The sequence below is a fragment of the Eucalyptus grandis genome, chromosome 10 (genome assembly GCF_016545825.1).
Source record: "Eucalyptus grandis isolate ANBG69807.140 chromosome 10, ASM1654582v1, whole genome shotgun sequence".
NCBI classification, from domain to species: Eukaryota; Viridiplantae; Streptophyta; class Magnoliopsida; order Myrtales; family Myrtaceae; genus Eucalyptus; species Eucalyptus grandis.
Genome location: NC_052621.1, coordinates 9,812,615 through 9,827,131, shown reverse-complemented (window position 1 = coordinate 9,827,131; position 14,517 = coordinate 9,812,615). Strand labels below are relative to the sequence as shown.

Below are 14,517 nucleotides of genomic sequence, written 5' to 3'. Positions count from 1 at the left end.
GGCGAGATGATGCCCGGTCATGCCGGAAGATTGCCGACTCTTGTGTTGGTCGTGACTTGAGGGATCATAATAATTAGAACATGTGTATTGGCAATGCGTTTGGAATATTTTGAATGGGTTCTGATTATTATTAATGCGTGTTGCACTAATATTACCATGTGAGATTTGTTAATATGTAGGAGTGTGCTAAGGCGAGGTAAGTTCGTGTAGCGTGAGTGTTTAGGCTGCCTTCAAGATGAATTTGCATCCTAATCGAGACTTAGGTTGTTGACTTGTTAAGATTTTATCTCACTCCGTTGTTGTTAATTATATTCAGGGCCATAGAGTGGAGACTGCCAGGTACGGTTGTGGTGGGCATGAGATGCTACACTTTTTGGTTGGCCTTACCATTAGTGAAGTTTAGGTTAACCCTGACCCTAGTAGGTTTTTGAGTTGATTGGTAGGAAATCACCCTTTGGAATGGGCTTGTAATTGTTAAACTTCCTAGGGTTAACAAGTAATATATAAAGGTTGTGCCTTTGGAAATATTTGTTGTGTTTTACTATCACAGCTACGATGATTGACTAGATGTTGTTTATTTGAGTTACTTCTGCATGCATTTAATCGAAAGATAAAAAGAATGGGTCGATAACGCATCTTGGGACGTCGCATTTTAATCAACCACCGAGAGATGTTCGCGCCCTCGGGGTTAGGGGCAAATTGTATACATAATTTTTATCCCTTTCTCATGCAACTCAGCTCAAACATGGATATGAGAAAACAAAGCACATCAAGAGGAACTTTAAGTAATCAGATCTTGTATCCAAGAACAACTGATACTCAATAGCTGTTAGTTTCATCTGATTCTGGCGCAGGGTCCAATTGGGCAATGAATGCAGGGTCGAGGTTCTTGTAAGTGTAAATTCTTTGAGCCTCTCAAAGGGCCCGTTTGGTTCGGCTTTGGGGAAATGCTCTCGGGAGAATGCAAATACCTTTGAGGTAAATGGGTTTTCCGAAATGTTAGACTGTTTGGTAAACTATAACTGATAAGTGCTTTAGGGAAATGCAAAACTATTTAATAAACATATATTTGAAAAGCCTTTTAGTGTGACCAAATTAAGTTTTTTAGTTTTAGTATTTTTAAAATTGCAAAAAAGAAACAATGACTATATAATCTTTTACATTTTCATGTTGAGAATAATGTAAAAGATATATATTAGTAAATTTATTTAACAATTATATTAAAAGAATTTAATTATAGATTAGATGCAAAGCTCAACTTTTGGCCTAGGGTTCTTTTAGGTTTGTTTTCAACTTTGAATAATTTTTCTTAATTATTGTAGCATTAATCATTTTCATTAATTAATGATCATTCTAATATATTGATAAAAAGTTGGGCTATTGATTGTTAAAAGATAAAAATGACAAAAAAAATGTGAACCCAACATTTGCAAAGGCTTTTTATTATTTTTTTTAAATAAAAATAAAATCCGACAAAACTTCCGTCGTCAATCAACAGTGGTTGGGGTGTGAGGAAGATAATCGATTTTTTTATATAAAAAAAAAAAAAGAAGTCAACAAATGAATAGTAGATGTGGACTTGCATTTCAAAGGCCAGCATTTGGAGGCATTTGGCCAAGGATGCCTCTAAATGCTGAACCAAAAACCTAATTTTTTTTTTCCCAATGGTCTTTCAGGGCTGAAAGCCCCTTGGAAATGCTAAACCAAACGGGGCCAAAGTATGATATCTGTAGACCTAATAAATCAAGCACTTGGTTTTCTGTTTGTATTTCAATTTTAAAGGTTCCTTTTAGTTAAATTTCACGGCTTCTCTTCTCCTATTCTCGAGTATCATCTAAAGTAAATAGCTGTTTCCTTCGAAATTTTCTCCTTTGGTTCTTCAGAAGCCGCCAGAACCTTAAGTTCGCATATTCAAGTTGTTCAACGAATTCAGCAATGCATGTCTCGGGCCTTATAGCTAGGAATTGATACTGCAATGTGGAGGAACAGGGAGATTGGATTGATTAATACAAGATCACGGGATGGTTCTAATGGCGCATATGCATGGCACTTATTTTGAACTGAATCAATGGAACTCTTTGAACTTACATTGTAACATAGTATCAACTCTGGTGTTAATTTCGAGCGACAAGGACAAAAGATTTAAATCAAAGGTCACTGTCTGTTCCTCTCCCCTCCATCTGAGAAAGTTACCAGGATCTGCTCCAAAAATCCCGTACTGAAATGGAGATCTAAAAGACAGGAAAGATAACCGGAAAATGCTAAAAGACGCCAAAAAAAAAAAAAAAAACAGTTGTAAATAAGAATGACGCAGCACGAGCCGTAGAAGTATTTTTTCGGTCGAAATAAGCTATAGAAATGTTAACAGCTGATATCCACATTAAGACACTCTGCTCTAGCCCTTTTCTTTTACCTTGAATGAGTTCAATCACTGTCCCTGATCTGCGTAGATGACACGCTGTCGATCGGGCCTAACTTGTCGGAGATGATCGCTTTAGCTTTGCCGGCAAGATTGCCTCCGGCTTCATCTGCCATGCTTCTTTTCTTTGATGCAAACTGCGAGGTCATTTTATGCAACAAAAATAGTCGAGCTCGACAGGGAAAGCACATAAATGAATGGAACCAATCGATTAGTATTTCCATCAACCAAATGCGATCAGAAGCATCGTTCGCGCTGTTTAAACAAATCGTTGTTCCCTTGCAATTTTGCTACATGAGTATCCAGCAGGGCAGCATTTCCATGCATAAAAGCATAGGACATGCATGTACATGTGGACAGAATACGCATGAAAGCACAAAGAGGATGGCCCTAGCCGTAGAGCTGATTTTCCCATGATTTTTTTCCGTGCAATATTAGCACATGCAGAGGACAATAAATTAAAAGAATAATGGAAATAACAATAAACTGAAATATATATATATATGAGAGTAAATTAAGATAATGAAAAAAATCGTGGGAAAATCATCCAAACAGGACACATCACTTTTTCACTGTTCCTATATCATTCATTTCAATATGTAAATTTTCAAGTCAACATTGCACATACTACACTGACAAACATAATTATGTGTACATTGCTATAATTTAGGAGCACCATAAATCGCAAAAATGAATGTCCTCTTTGATTTCAATTATATATTCAATGACTACTGAATTATTTTTGGATTAATATCATTAGTGGTCCTTTAGGAGAAATTATGTTGGCACTCACTACAACGAGTGACCATCGCTGGTGGCCGCACGAGGGCAGGTAGACCTCATCGTTAATGGCCTCACTGTCGATGGAGTGGTGGCGGGGATGGCCAACAAAAAAAAATTACACCTAAGTTATATAAAATCCTTTTTAATTCTTTCAAATTAAATTAGTATTAGTATTGTAATCTTTAAACTCAATGAGTTTCGAAATAGACTAACGGTATGTATTTGAATTAGCCTCACGTCATTTATATTATTCACATAATTAATTTTTTTCAATTTAATTTTATTTTAAATAATTATAAAAGTTACTATCTCAAGACGAGATAGTAAATAACTTGTCTTTCCTTTTTAAATTAAGAAAAGATAAAAATTGAGGAATGACGAACCATTAAAATAATATTTACCGATCAAATGTATACCAAGTGACAAATATATGTTAGATAAGAGTCACATGACAATGACATGAAGCGAGGTCGAAATCTCGCATGGTGATTACACAAATAAACCCCTTTCTAATTATTTAGATAAAATATATTATATTTAGATTATTAGGCCACGTCTGGCATTCAAAATAAATCTCAAGATATGGTAAATGTTTATATATCCGACATTTGGTGCATATTCAAGAGAAAATAAAGTTCATGAATAAAATTATCCCATGAAAAAAGTGGAATAAAGGTGTATAGGATTTCCAATATTCATAATAAAAAAAAAATTATTTTTCTTGAATAGCAAACTTCTTAAATTAGTAAAACTAAAATTATATTTCAATGTAAATAATATTTTAATTATAACATAAGAAATTAAAAATTACAAGAATAACTAAATTTTAGTTTTTAAATTTAATCTTATTTTTAGTTATTAGTTGAATTTTATTCTATCTTAAAATATAAATTCAACATATAAATATAAATATATATTTATATTTATTATATATTTTAGGTATTTTATTAAAATTACTATTTATTAGAGAATGATGGAAGGGGAAAAAGGAAATAAAAAAAAAGAAAGGAATTAAAAAAAAAGCAAATAAAAACGAAGTAAGCAAAAGTGTCACAAAAGATTTTTTTCATCTCCATTTATGCAACTTTTAGTGTTTATTTACTTTGATGTGCTATTTATACAAAATAATATATATTATATGACATGAATATATTCGACTTTATTACTGCAATTTACTAAATAATAAATAGAATATAGCACATTTCCTAATTTTTTTCATATTTGATTCTATTACATAGTATCTAAGGTTCTTAGCGTTGGAATCCAACACACCGTCTGGCCACTGGCTCCGAGAAAACTTAGCAGTGAAGACGACCGCCTCTCTTGGTCCTTCCCCTGCTTTTCCCTTCATCGTCCTTGATCTTGTCCTTCTTCCGATTCGCCCTTTTGTATCAGATCGCGCATTGATATCATGAAGGCAGCGTCGTGAAGTTTCCTATCGAATTCGCCTCTGCTCGACCTTCATTCAACCTTCTCACCTTGTTGTTCGAAGAAGAGGAAAAAATGAACGCTTTTTTTGGACTACTCGGTCGCATTCTCGGTTTTAAGGAAGAAGATGGTCATCACCATCGCCAAAGGAATGAACCAGAAGGAACGAAGCATTCGCAATCCCTCGACCCGATCAGGCCTAAAAGTGAGCCAACTTTGAGCGGGACTGCTGGTGGCTCAGCTCAGTCTTCTCAGGTCACATCTCCTTTCAAAGCAGTCCCTTCCGGTTCTCCAAAACCATCCCCTTCTGTATCAAAGCCGTCAACCGCCGCTTCTAGTGACCCGTTTGTTTCCCCGGCCAAACCCGCGGCCTTTCCGCCTTGCTCGAATCAGCGTGTGTCGAAGTCATCTCCATCTTCGAACGAGCCGTCTTTGCCTCGGAAAATATTAAATCTTTCTCAGCTTCAATGATTCGAAAATATTAAATCTTTCTCAGCTTTGTGATTCGAAAATATTAAATCTTTCTCAACTTTCTCGTTCGAAAACATCCTCGCCAAGTCCATCTCCTTTCAAAGCAACCCCTTCGGCTTCTTCGTCGAAAACAACCTCTCATACCCCAAGAGCGCAAGAACGTTCTGCTAAACAATTCAAGGCAGTCCTAAGTGCAGTTTCCCCAGTTTCACCGAATCAGCAAAAGGAGACTGTTTATGTTCAGAAAGATACTTCCCTCATTTACAACATCCCCGAGGACATTAAAGATTTGATAAAGCGAGACATTGTGCCTGGGGTTCTCCAGAAACCACTATCTCCATCGACCTATAAGGATTATTTTGCAGCTCTTCTATATGCAGAGGACTTCTACATTGAGGTAACGACGATGCATGACCATTTAATGTTCCTATTTTGCTGTGCAAATTTATGGTCATTTTAAGTTGACTCTTAACACTTTGAGTAGACGTAGGTCTTCCCTGTGAGTAATTCAGGATTTGTTCTTATGATGATCTTAAAATCATTCTTGTATTTGAATCAGAAATGGACTGATTTCATTCTGAAGGATGTCACTTTGGAGCTGCATCATTTGACTATTAACAAGAATATAGGGGACAATGATTTCTCCAGGGAGAAAGTTTGTGTAACTTTTGTCGAATTCAAGATGGAATCTATACCTGAGCGTCGACCCTACCTTCTATCAAGGGATTTTGTTTTTGCAAAGCCCCTGGACAAGAGAGATACACAGTTTCAGGTTAGTCCTTTTCAAGTACATTCAAGATTAAATTAAGATGTAGTATTGTGCTCTGTTTAAAAATGTCATACTTCATCTCCCATCTGTTTGCCGATTGTGCTTTTGCATCTGCTTTTTCTTCATTGATTTACCTTTGATGAATTGAAAGGCCATATGTTGGCTCCAATTGTTCGATCATCAGTGAAATCTTTCTGATAGTTGAGTGCTGAAAAATACAGCGGTCTTCACGTTAAGATCGCTTGATTATGATATGTCTGCCAGGAATCTTTTCAGTGTGAAGTGTGGCAGCTTCCATGAAGGCCTACAAATGTCTGCACTACTATCTTCGCAGATGCATGCCACACACTGACAAGCATAAGTATGTGCACATGCAAAACCACATCCTTGCGTGTGTGGACACATACCGACACCTCTCTCAGAAATGGTTCTTTCCTGAATTTGACAAAACTCTGGTTACTTTATATTTCAAATTGCTATTCCATCCATGCAACATCTCAAGTTTGAGGGGCTGGAACAAGGAAGGCTTGTATATCTATAGAGGAGGCATTTTGTTTGTACTGTTTCCATCGATAAGAAACAGATACAGACTCTTCCGCTGCTATTCTTTTGCAGGGTCTTGCAGCGATCTCAGTTAATTACCTTTGTTTGATGCATAAAACCTTTAGTTGAGTGTCATTTGTACTTCTTCCCAGTATTAATCCTCTTTTTCGTAAAGCAGGGTTTTGTATATCGAGTGAAGAAGAGTTCCATCATCTTAGCAGAGTTTGGAGATGATTTTCACTCCCAGCATCATTCAAGCAGCAGATACAACATCAGCTTTTCTTTCAATAGAGTTTGCTTGAAGAGAGCTCATCAAGCAGTTGAAGCCGCCACCGATGCTTCATTCCGCAACTTGCTTTTCCCCGAATGTCCATTTAGACATGATTTGTTTGCCTTGCCATCTCTCTATTTTTCAAACAGCGTGCTTAACTTGGAGCAAAGGTCCGCAATCCATCAGATTCTAACGCTCAAAGGTTCAGCACCATTTCTCATGGAGGGTCCTCTTTGTACAGAGGATCAAGGCCTATCAAGGGCTGGCGTAGTGGTTAGGGAAGCTGTGTGGCAAGTATACCAACGCTCTAAAGATTCTCGGATTCTAGTGGCTGCGCCTATAAACAAAACGTGCGATGTTCTGATGAGAAGCTTGAAGGAAGAAATCCCAGACTCCGAAATATTTCGAGCGAATGCTGCATTCCGTGAGATAGATGCCGTGCCTGATGACATTCTCCCTTCGTGTTTTTATAAAGAGGAAAGCGAGTGTTTTGCTTGTCCTCGACTCCAGGAACTCCAACAATTCAAGGTAATATTCTCGACTTTTGTGAGTAGCTTCAGGCTACACAATGAAGGCATCAACGCAGGACACTTCAGTCATATTTTCCTCGTCGATGCGTCGTCCACTTCCGAGCCAGAGGCAATGATTGTGCTAGCTAATTTGGCCAATGAGGATACGACAGTTATCGTTACTGGTGCACAAGGAGATCGCTCGGGGTGGGTGCGATCCCCAATTGCTCGGAGGAATGGTCTCCAGATATCATACTTTGAGAGGCTCAAAGAATTTACACCTTACAAGAACCTCAACCCTGCATTCATCGCCCTATTGGACCCTGCGCCAGAATCAGATGAAACTAACAGCCATTGAGTATCAGTTGCTCTTGGATACAAGATCTGGTTACTTAAGAATCCTCTTGATGTGCTTTGTTTTCTCATATCCATGTTTGAACTGAGTTGCATGAGAAAGGGATAAAAATTACGTATGTAGCAGTATCTATACAATTTGCCCCTAATAAATCGAGCACTTGGTTTTCTGTTTGTATTTCAGTTGTAAAGGTTTCTTTTACATAAATTTCACAGCTTCTCTTCTCCTATTCTCGAGTATCATCTAAAGTAAATAGCTGTTTCCTTCGAAATTTTCTCCTTTGGTTCTTCAGAAGCCGCCAGCACCTTAAGTTCGCATATTAAAGTTGTTCAACGAATTCAGCAATGCATGTCTCGGGCCTTATAGCTAGGAATTGATACTGCAATGTGGAGGAACAGGGAGATTGGATTGATTAATACAAGATCACGGGATGGTTCTAATGGCGCATATGCATGGCACTTATTTTGAACCGAATCAATGGAACTCCTTGAACTTACAATGTAACATACTATCAACTCTGGTGTTAATTTCAAGTGACAAGGACAAAAGATTTAATATCAAAGGTCACTGTCTGTTCCTCTCCCTCTCATCTGAGAAAGTTACCAGGATCTGCTCCAAAAATTCCGTACTGAAATGGAGATCTAAAAGACAGGAAAGATAACCGGAAAATGCTAAAAGACGCCCCAAAAAAAAAAAAAAAAAAAAAAAAAAAAAAAACCAGTTCTAAATAAGAATGACGCAGCACGAGCCGTAGAAGTATTTTTTTCGGTCGAAATAAGCTATAGAAATGTTAACAGCTGATATCCACATTAAGACATTCTGCTCTAGCCCTTTTCTTTTACCTTGAATGAGTGCAATCACTGCCCCTGATCTGCATAGATGACACGCTGTCGATCGGGCCTAACTTGTCGGAGATGATCGCTTTAGCTTTGCCGGCAAGATTGCCCCCGGCTTCATCTGCCATGCTTCTTTTCTTTGATGCAAACTGCGAGGTCATTTTATGCAACAAAAATAGTCGAGCTCGACAGGGAAAGCACATAAATGAATGGAACCAATCGATTAGTATTTCCATCAACCAAATGCGATCAGAAGCATCGTTCGCGCTGTTTAAACAAATCGTTGTTCCCTTGCAATTTTGCTACATGAGGATCCAGCAAGGCATTTCCATGCATAAAAGCATAGGACATGCATGTACATATGGACAGAATACGCATGAAAGCACAAAGAGGATGGCCCTAGCCGTAGAGCTGATTTTCCCATGATTTTTTTTCCGTGCAATATTCTAGCACATGCAGAGGACAATAAATTAAAAGAATTAAACGTAGGAAATAACAATAAAATGAAATATATATGTATATATGAGAGTAAATTAAAAGAATGAAAACATCGTGGGAAAATCATCCAAACAGGACACATCGCTTTTTCACTATTCCTATATCATTCATTTCAATATGTAAATTTTCAAGTCAACATTGCACATACTACACTGACAAACATAATTATGTGTACATTGCTATAATTTAGGAGCACCATAAATCGCAAAAATGAATGTCCTCTTTGATTTCAATTATATATTCAGTGACTACTGAATTATTTTTGGATTAATATCATTAGTGGTCCTTTAGGAGAAATTATGTTGGCACTCATTACAACGACGCCTGTGACCATCGTCGGTGGCTGCACGAGGACAGGTCGCTCTAATCGTTAATGGCCTCACCGTCAATGGAGCGGTGGCAGGGATGGCCAACAAATAAAATTACACCTAAGTTATATACAATGCTCTTTAATTCTTTACAATTAAATTAGTATTATTATTGTACTTTTAAAACTCAAGAGTTTCAATATAAGCTAAAAGATGTATTTGGATTAGCCTCACGTCATTTATATTATTCACATAATTAATTTTTTTTTCAACTTAATTTTATTTTAAATTAATTATAAAAGTTACTACCTTGAGATAAGATAGTAAATAACTTATCTTTATCCTTTTTTTTAAATTAAGATAATGTAAATAATAAAACATAAAAATAATTAGGCTACGTTTAATTGTCCAAATTTATAACTAAAATAAAACTGAATAAACTAGGATATGAAATCTAGAGATTTTACTATATCTTATCCATAGTTTGATGATTATAATCAGATATATCCATACCATATTATATGTATTATTTGGTAAAAACGGCATCTTAGTATAAATGAATCAAAAAATTTTACAAACAGAGATGGTAAAAGTCACTTGCGACACTTTTACATACTTTATTTTTACTTGCTATATATCAATTTTCCTATTTTTTTTATTAATATATTTGTTATTTCTTTCTTCCCCTTCCATCGCTCTCTAATAAAATTTTATTAAAATGGTAAACTATACCAATATACCAAAAATACTAAAATATCTAAATATGTAATAAATATGTTGAATATATATTCTAAAATAGAATTAAATGCTAATATATAAATAAAATAAGATTAAATTAAAATAACTAATTTTGAATTTCTTATATTAGAATTCAAATATTATTTATATATTGAAATATTTTTAATTTTGTTAATTTAATGAATTTATTATTCGAGAGAAATAACTAGAAATTATATTTATATTTATCCCACATTCTTAATCCAACACTCGGCAGCGGTCAGTGCCGAACGCCGATGGGTTGTGGGCGGCGGTCAGGGCAACGGTCATTATGTGCACGCTTAATCGTTTTGACAAATTTTTTCCACCTTAAGACTAATTGATTGCCATGCGCGCGCACGGTAAGATTTGGTGAGCTCGGCCTCTTCGTACAACCGCTCTCTCTCTCTCTCCCTCTTCCTATTACAAAAAAAAAAAAAAAAAAAAAAACCGAAATCCCTAAATTCCCAATTACAGACACCAGCTGATTCCTCTGAATCTCTCTCTCTCTAACCCCTTCGCTTTCTCTCTCCTGTCTTTCTCTCTCTTCCTCCCTCCCCATCTCTATCTAGCTTTGGGGTAGCAACGGCTTCCGACCTCCCGACATTGGCGATGCGGTGATCTCCGCCCCCGTCCAACCATGTGACCATGTCGAAGAAGGTTCGGGTTCCCTCCGCGCGTGCATGCTTTTGTCGATCCCCTTTCTCGTTTGCGTTTTCAGGGCATCTTGATTGATTCCTCTGCTGCGTTTTTCGCCCGCATTGCTGGTGAGTTTCCGTGGGTTCGTCGATTGTTTCCGTACGGTCGTGTTTCTCGAGTTGCATCGCGGGGTTTGTTCGCTAGGACGTGGACGCTGGGTACGCGGCGTCTACAGTCCGCTGGCCGCCTCACATCTTTTCCTTCTTCTTTTAAAAAAAAAAAAAAAAAAAAAAAAAAAATTATATATATATATATATATATATATTACCATTGACTTTTGACTCAATAAATAGCGGAAGAGGATTCGTCTTCCCCCATCTGCTTTAGCCATATCATCGAACACAGCGAAGGAGGAAGAGAGAGAGAGAGGAATTAGGGTTTTCTTCGGAGGAGCGGCAAGCGAAGATGATAGAGGTGGTGCTGAACGACCGGCTGGGGAAGAAGGTGAGGGTGAAGTGCAACGAGGACGATACCATCGGCGACCTCAAGAAGCTGGTGGCCGCCCAGACCGGCACCCGCGCCGACAAGATCCGAATCCAGAAGTGGTACAACATCTACAAGGACCACATCACCCTCAAGGACTACGAGGTCCACGACGGCATGGGCCTCGAGCTCTACTACAACTGATTTCCCTTCCCCTATCATCATCCTCCCCGTGTCCCTCTCTACTACGGTAAAATTCCCTCTCCATTCTTTATGGAAGTTTCAAGCTTTTGTCTTTTTTTTAGGTACTATTAGGAGCGATCGCGATAGTGTGTGATTAGGTCGGCGGTTGTTGTTCGAGGATGATGTTTGCCGCTATTCTGCGTGTACGCGTGTTTTCTGTTTGAATTGGGATCGTTTTTTTTAGTGGTTTGTGCTGCTAATTGAGTGAATCATTGACTTGATTAGGGGGTAATTCGTTTGATGGATTTATGCTTCCGCTGGCGCTATTATATTATGTACTGCATGTTCGTTCTTAAAGATTGCAATTTCTTTTTATTTGGAATGGAAGGAAGTGCTTGGTGCTGCTTGTGTTGATTACTGAATTGGTTGGTCGCGGAGTGGTATCGATTTATGGAGGCAGCTCGCCTCCTCCTTAAAGTGTGAAGCTGTTGTGCGTTAGATGTTTTAATTGGATCCTTCCTATGTCCAGGGGTTGACTGGTTCTGAACCTTTTGATCCCAATTTGATTGATTTAAGGTCAGAGTTTATGAAACAAGGCATTTTGAACCATTTGATCGCAAGTTGATTGATTTAAGGTCAGAGTACATGGAACAAATTTAGTTTATATATGTTCGTAGTAAACATCAAAGTTTTATTACTTGCAAACGCACTGAGGCTATGTGAAGAACATCTGTAACTTGTGTTTTTCTTGTGATTATTCTAGATAAAAATCACTGAGAGGAGTTCTTTGTGGGATAAGGTACCGTAGATGCCGTGCAAAACCTTCTTCCCTTGAGTAACTCTGATAAAATAAAAGGTAGATGTATGTTGACACAGACTTTCAAGATCAAGCGTAATTTATGTTCAACATACAGTTGTTAACTTTGTCAAATAGTCGCATGGTCTCTTCCTGCTTGATTTGGAAATTTTACTTTCTGGACCATAGATAGGCAGGAAAGAAGCGTAAACTTTGATTTCACTGAGAATATTAATTTAGGTCAGGTGTTGTTTCCCTTATGTTTGTCAGCATGCCTATGTCAGTTTGAATTGGCATGTGAAGTATCGGTTTCATCTGATGGTTTTTTGTTGTATCCTCTGAAACTCTAATCTTTGTTTCCTCTCAGCCTTATCCATAGATATTTGCTTAATGTTTAGCATTGTTACATAGCATTTCACTTTTATATTAGCTTCAAAACCCGTCTTTGAGGGATGAGAGTGTTGAGTGACTTGCTGATTTTATCATCTAAGTAATCCAATGCTTGCTTTTTCACTGCAGGTCAATAAATCACATGGAAATCCTTGGAACTGGGGGACTGGGGATGCCTAAAAGCTGTAGTCTGGTTCCGTATACTACATTTGCATGGACAGTGCACCTCTACTGCCATTGACTTTTCAACTTCTGTGACTGTGAATGTGTGAACTGGGGAGCAAACTCCTGTAATTGGAAAACTAAGAACCTAATGATGCTGCATTGCATATAAAAAAATTGTTCAATTACTACATTCTGAGGTATCATTCTGTGGCTGTGTCCTTATGATCCTTAACCTCACATTGCTCTCCTAGTTTGCCAGGTGAATACTTTGCTGGGCGATGCCCTATGCGTGATTGTTGTACACGTGTCGATCTCAAAAAATTTTGTTGTATTTTGCTCGATGACTACCAGTTCAAGACCCCGTCGACTTCGGTAGAAAGAGTCTGGTGGATTTGCAACCTAGGCATAAGTTGTCGATGTATCTCGTTCTCCCAAAGCTGAAGAAAGTTGTCTCCATAGATGGTATTTTGAATCGAGTCATCCACAATCCGCCAACCGGGTTCTAGTATTTAGGAGTCAACGGTTTTTAGTTTCTTATAAGTTTTGTCTGAAATCTAGAGCTTATTCTTTTGTTGGAATTTAGAATCAATCTGTCGGAATTTGGAGCAGTTGTAGGGTCTAATAGGTTTTTTTTTTTTTTTGGTTTCATTTTTAATTAAGCAACAATAAAAATGAGTTAAGGATTCTATTATCAATTGCCTAGGAACGAGTGTCCATATGTATTTATCGATTAGTATTGAGGAAATTTTATAGTTTTCAATGTATTGATTGTTCTTGTCTCATATTTGAACGTTGAATCATTCCAATTAAACTGTATCTTGCAATGGCACAAGTTTCAACAAAGAAAATACAAAGCATTGGAGCATTATAAGTAAGAATTTGTAATTTTCTTTCAAGAAATTAGGGTGACAATATATGGAAGGAGTAAGATGTTTCAGTCATTAAATTTTATACTCACATGTACATCCGAATCAACATGTTAGCAAATCCTCCAGAAACAAAGAAAGAGAAAAACAAAAATTGGAAACAGTTCATAGCTCTATACATGCATGTAGTAAGTACATGAACGATGATAATCTTCAATAGCACAACGTTCCTTGACTAACCTGTTGTAAAATGGCTACACACATCGAAAAGCAGAACTTGCGTGCCTCATTGGGGTCCGTTTGGGGAAGGGCATTTTCAGGAACTAGCCCGCTTCCCATTAGTCAATAGGGCAATTCCTCGCACAACATTAGGGGAGCCATTGAAAGGTGACTAAAACACCATAAACGAACTCAATGATTTCATAAGAAAGGAAAAGATTGACTACCTCAGGATCAATGACAGCCATCTATATGTTTTGGAAAGTGAGTAAGTTCAAGCTCTTTCTACCGTTGCTCTCACTTCAAGTCACTCTAAAGCTTCTGCAGAATTATGACACCACAGACTAGCTCATACTAGTTATGCCAATGTTGAACTTTTGAGTAAACTTATATTACTACCTTTTTGAAGTAAAGTTCCCCTAAGATTGTATGGTTAGGATGTCAACTTGGCAGACATCAAGATTCATTCTAAGGTAGGCGTTCTTTTTGACTCACATAGTTCACAAGTATTTGGGGATCCAGTTCATGCTCTATAAACGGCTGAAAATAAAAACAAGCTACACTTCTTGACAGATGAACGAGAAAAGGGTTCCTTCCTATTGTCGATAGAGATGAACAAGAAGAACAAAAGGGAAGAATAAAGTTAAATTAGCGATTTGACTATTTTAGAATTTTGGATTCCGATTCTCGAGTTCAATTCTTGTTATGGTTCCTATAAGAATCAAGAACCAAATGGGGAATCAGCGATTCAAAAAAAAAAATGGAATTGAGAACACGAGTATTTGGGGATCCAAGTCATCCTCTATAAACGGCTGAAAATAAAAACAAGC

At 37.3% G+C, this 14,517-nt stretch overlaps 2 protein-coding genes across 3 annotated transcripts; both read left to right on the top strand.

Moving 5' to 3' along the window:
* Positions 1-4,705: 4,705 nt before the first annotated feature.
* LOC104423504 (probable RNA helicase SDE3) lies at positions 4,706-7,725 on the top strand. Its single transcript, XM_039302797.1, has 4 exons — positions 4,706-4,974; positions 5,093-5,498; positions 5,661-5,873; positions 6,592-7,725. Exons 1-4 carry the CDS (start codon positions 4,706-4,708, stop codon positions 7,549-7,551), a joined length of 1,848 nt encoding a protein of 615 aa, XP_039158731.1. The 3' UTR covers positions 7,552-7,725.
* A 2,705-nt stretch (positions 7,726-10,430) lies between these two features.
* Positions 10,431-12,802, top strand: LOC104421621 (ubiquitin-like protein 5). 2 transcript variants are annotated; one of them, XM_018864165.2, is made up of 3 exons: positions 10,431-10,606; positions 10,939-11,318; positions 12,567-12,802. In XM_018864165.2, the coding sequence occupies exon 2, from the start codon at positions 11,051-11,053 to the stop codon at positions 11,270-11,272; it is 222 nt and encodes a 73-aa protein (XP_018719710.2). In that variant the 5' UTR covers positions 10,431-10,606; positions 10,939-11,050; the 3' UTR covers positions 11,273-11,318; positions 12,567-12,802. The 2 variants fall into 2 exon arrangements, with proteins under 2 accessions (XP_018719710.2, XP_039159458.1); XM_039303524.1 differs by having other exon boundaries at positions 10,431-10,713.
* The last annotated feature ends 1,715 nt before the right edge of the window (positions 12,803-14,517 follow it).